The 3,346-nt window shown below is 41.7% G+C and overlaps 2 protein-coding genes across 2 annotated transcripts in view; both read left to right on the top strand.

The window, feature by feature from the left end:
• LOC119421085 overlaps positions 1-3,346 on the top strand; it is a gene marked incomplete at its 3' end in the record, with an annotated part of 641,076 nt that overhangs the window by 16,289 nt on the left and 621,441 nt on the right.
• The window catches only part of LOC119410804 (poly(rC)-binding protein 4), a gene marked incomplete at its 5' end in the record, with an annotated part of 7,382 nt that continues 4,655 nt past the window's right edge, over positions 620-3,346 (top strand). The window contains 3 exon segments of the mRNA XM_037677729.1: positions 620-661; positions 1,023-1,098; positions 2,400-2,452. Of these exon segments, the coding sequence (XP_037533657.1) occupies positions 620-661; positions 1,023-1,098; positions 2,400-2,452 (171 nt within the window).

The following is a 3,346-nucleotide window of genomic DNA, read 5'->3' as shown; positions in this document are numbered from 1 at the left end:
ATTATTATTATTATTATTATTATTATTATTATTATTATTATTATTATCAAAACAGTGCTGGTATGATGATTTTTTTTGGGGGGGGGGGACAATGTTTTTGAAGGAAACATCAACTTATGTTTTGGGAGGAGTTTCATTTTAAATCAAGGTAAATATTTAAAGAAAAATATTAAAGCTGCAAAAACCACAGGTCAAAGTTTCGTCTTGCAGACTTCAGCACAAACAGCTGGTCACAAGACGTGTTTTAATGCGTTCCTGATGAAAACTGTTGGTCGTGAGGCAGATCCGTGGATGTTGTCGTGAACCTGCCCAGCAGGCTGAAGCCTGACACATGTCACATGTAACATTTCATGTCCTCTGAAGCTGCTGTCCTGCCCGGCCTGCGCTGACCTCCCTGACCTCTGGCTGTTATTGGATTTTCAGTCCAAAGAGACAAAAAGCAGCGCATGACATTTAGATGAAATTCCATCAGATCTATACACATTAACGCCGTGGAAAAGCAGGAAGAAATTGATTTCTTCTGCCCTGCGTTTACTGTCGGCGCTCGTGACGATGCTGTGTATGAAGCGACATGTCACAACATGTTTATTATAACACGTCTGTCTCCTCCTCCTTCCAGGCCTTTGCTCTTCCAGGGCAGTATGCTTTGGCACATCAAGATGTAAGTATGCTCCTCCGAGTGACTGACACCCGTCCTGATCTTCTCCTGCCCACACTTTCCGAGCCTCCACACGGCTCTTTCTGTGCCCCGCTCTTCAGAGATGAAACTTCAGTAACCCCGATCTGTCGACTAACACTAACCCTCAGTAGCGGCATGCGCTGCAACGAGACGGGACGGAGTCTGTAGCGGGTTGCAGCTCATGGATGTGACTGTATGTTCTGATGTGTAGAAGTGCATGGAATCTGTTCGCTCTGACACGATCTGTGATGTTTGTGAACGAGCGGCTCTGTTTTGTAGCCGTCAGCTCCTCGGAAATAATCCACTTTGATTGTTTAGCTCTAACTTCCTTCCTACCCTGCAGTTGACCAAGCTTCACCAGTTGGCTATGCAGCATATCCCCTTCCCTTCCCTTGGGCAGAGCAACCCTACCTTTCCTGGTACGTACCCACGGCCCCCCGAGGATGTCCATCTGTCCCTCTGTCTTCACTCCTCTTTAAACCACACCATCAACACAAATCATTCTTCAACACGTTGCAGACGCTCAGAGGGTTTTACCGACATTTGTAGCGCGGGGTTCTGTGGAAAGAGCGGCGGTTCAACTTTGTTAATCTGTGCTGCCACTTTAGGAGCAACTTTCTGCATGCGCCGTGGTGTTTGTCCCTGCAGAGCTACCGTAGCTGCCTGTAGTCAATGCTGTCTTTAATAATAATAAAAAAATTGGTTTGAGTTTAAACCCTCAGTGACAACAAAGCTAATAGCGTTAGCTTTCCTTTGGAGTTTTCGCTGTAAAGTTAGCATCTATGCTAATTCTGTGATTTCCAGGGCATGTTATCGTGCATTCGTCATTAGGTCATCAAACATATTAATCTGTATTTATTTATATAATAAATGTTATTTAAGTTTCAAACGAACTGACCTCAGTTTTCTGACTCACAACTAAAGAGTCTTATGTTTAGTGGAAATGCTGTGAACTAGAAATATCTTACCTGTGGTGGATAACTCTTTGAGTAGCTGCAGTTTGGAGAAATCTTTAATTGTGAAGGACTGATGAGCTGAAGGCTAGTCGGAGCGTCACGACAGAGAGAAGAGGACCTCGTCGTTCAGAAACTTTCCACAGAACTCCACTTCAAAGTGTCCAAAATGTTCCTTTAATTGATCGGCTTCAGTCGGATCCAAACAAAAACAACAACAATGTTAATTTAAAAGACTACCAAACAAAAACAACAATCATAGTAGTCAGCCGTTACAGTACTTTTTATAAAAACGCAGAAATGTACAGAATAAAATAAAGAGTCTCAGTTTTATCTCAGAAGAAAATACGCAAAAACGTTTAGTAAATATTGAACTTTATTTTTTTGTTTCCTCCCAAATTTCATCTCCGTCTGCCCAGAGACCCCCTCCTAACAAAACAAGTCCTAATCTCTCGACCCCATCCTTTCCCTCTGCAACATTTCTCCTCCAAACCCAACGTCGTCTCGGCCAAACCGTCCCCGACCCGAACGTTCCCGCACTCACACAAACTAACCAAACACCGCCAGCGCTAACGAGACGAAACGTTACGGCCTTTTGATCATTCAGGACGCAGTTAGAGCCGATCGCAGATATTTGCATCAAAATGAATCAAGTGCATGAAATGTTTTATGTAATGTGTGTGTGTGTGTAGCACAACTCGTCTTGCCATAAAAGTGGAAATCATTAGTAAAATACTGTCATTAGTGTTTCTTGTTCTAATCTGCAGGATTGGATGTGTCCACCCCCACAAGTACACAAGAGCTGGCGATACCTAATGATGTAAGTGGCGCACGGTTTGTGCTCCCCCGCTCAAACTCGTGTCCTCATGCAACTAATGGCATTAAAACTATCCAGGAGGACAACGATAACGAGGATTTTGGGGACACACACATTTATTGTTAGCAGCAGAAAGTAATTTATTCCTGCACAAACTGACACCAATTATTAACTGGACGGAGACATAAACAAAACAAAGTACAAACTAAACACTGAGCTGGAAGACTTTTAAAAACTGTTGTAACTTTACACTCTGAACAACAACCTGAGCATCTCTCCTGACTTCAGTAAATTAAACTAAAGGTCTAACATCCTGATGCTGATCAATTATCCAGGAAGAAAAATCTAACCAGGTTAAGTCTGGTACTCTGGATGGATTAAAAAAATAAAATAAGAACTTGTTGAAACGTTTCGTCTTTTATCCAAAGGACTTCTTCAGTCTGAGGAGCTGCAACAAACTCAGTCTTATAAACAGCACCTTCTCATGTTGGATCAACCAGTTTGTTGTTGACATCCAGAACTATCTGTTCACATGATCAAGGACCATCAGCCTAACGACTGATCGTTAGTGCCGTGATGGCCGCTTGCTATTTACAGAGGGTTGAGCGATGCTAGCAATAACAGCATTGTAAGAGGGGGACTGCCGGAAAGTGATTTGATAGTTTTCCAGAATCTTTTAGGGTCATTTAGATCTTTGGAGGTCTGAGATAAGTACTTACATGTTGCAGCTTTAATGGAAGCTGTACAATAATTCCACAGCTGTTGAAACTGCAACAATCATTACAGGTATATTATATATACCAATAATTATATTATATAGACACCAATCATTATATTATATAGACCAATCATTATATTATATATACCAATAATTATATTATATAGACACCAATCATT

The sequence above is a fragment of the Nematolebias whitei genome, chromosome 1, assembly GCF_014905685.2.
Source record: "Nematolebias whitei isolate Nwh7 chromosome 1, NemWhi1, whole genome shotgun sequence".
Classification (NCBI taxonomy): Eukaryota; Metazoa; Chordata; class Actinopteri; order Cyprinodontiformes; family Rivulidae; genus Nematolebias; species Nematolebias whitei.
The sequence above is the reverse complement of the archived record's forward strand: the minus strand, read 5'-3'. Positions and strand labels throughout refer to the sequence as shown.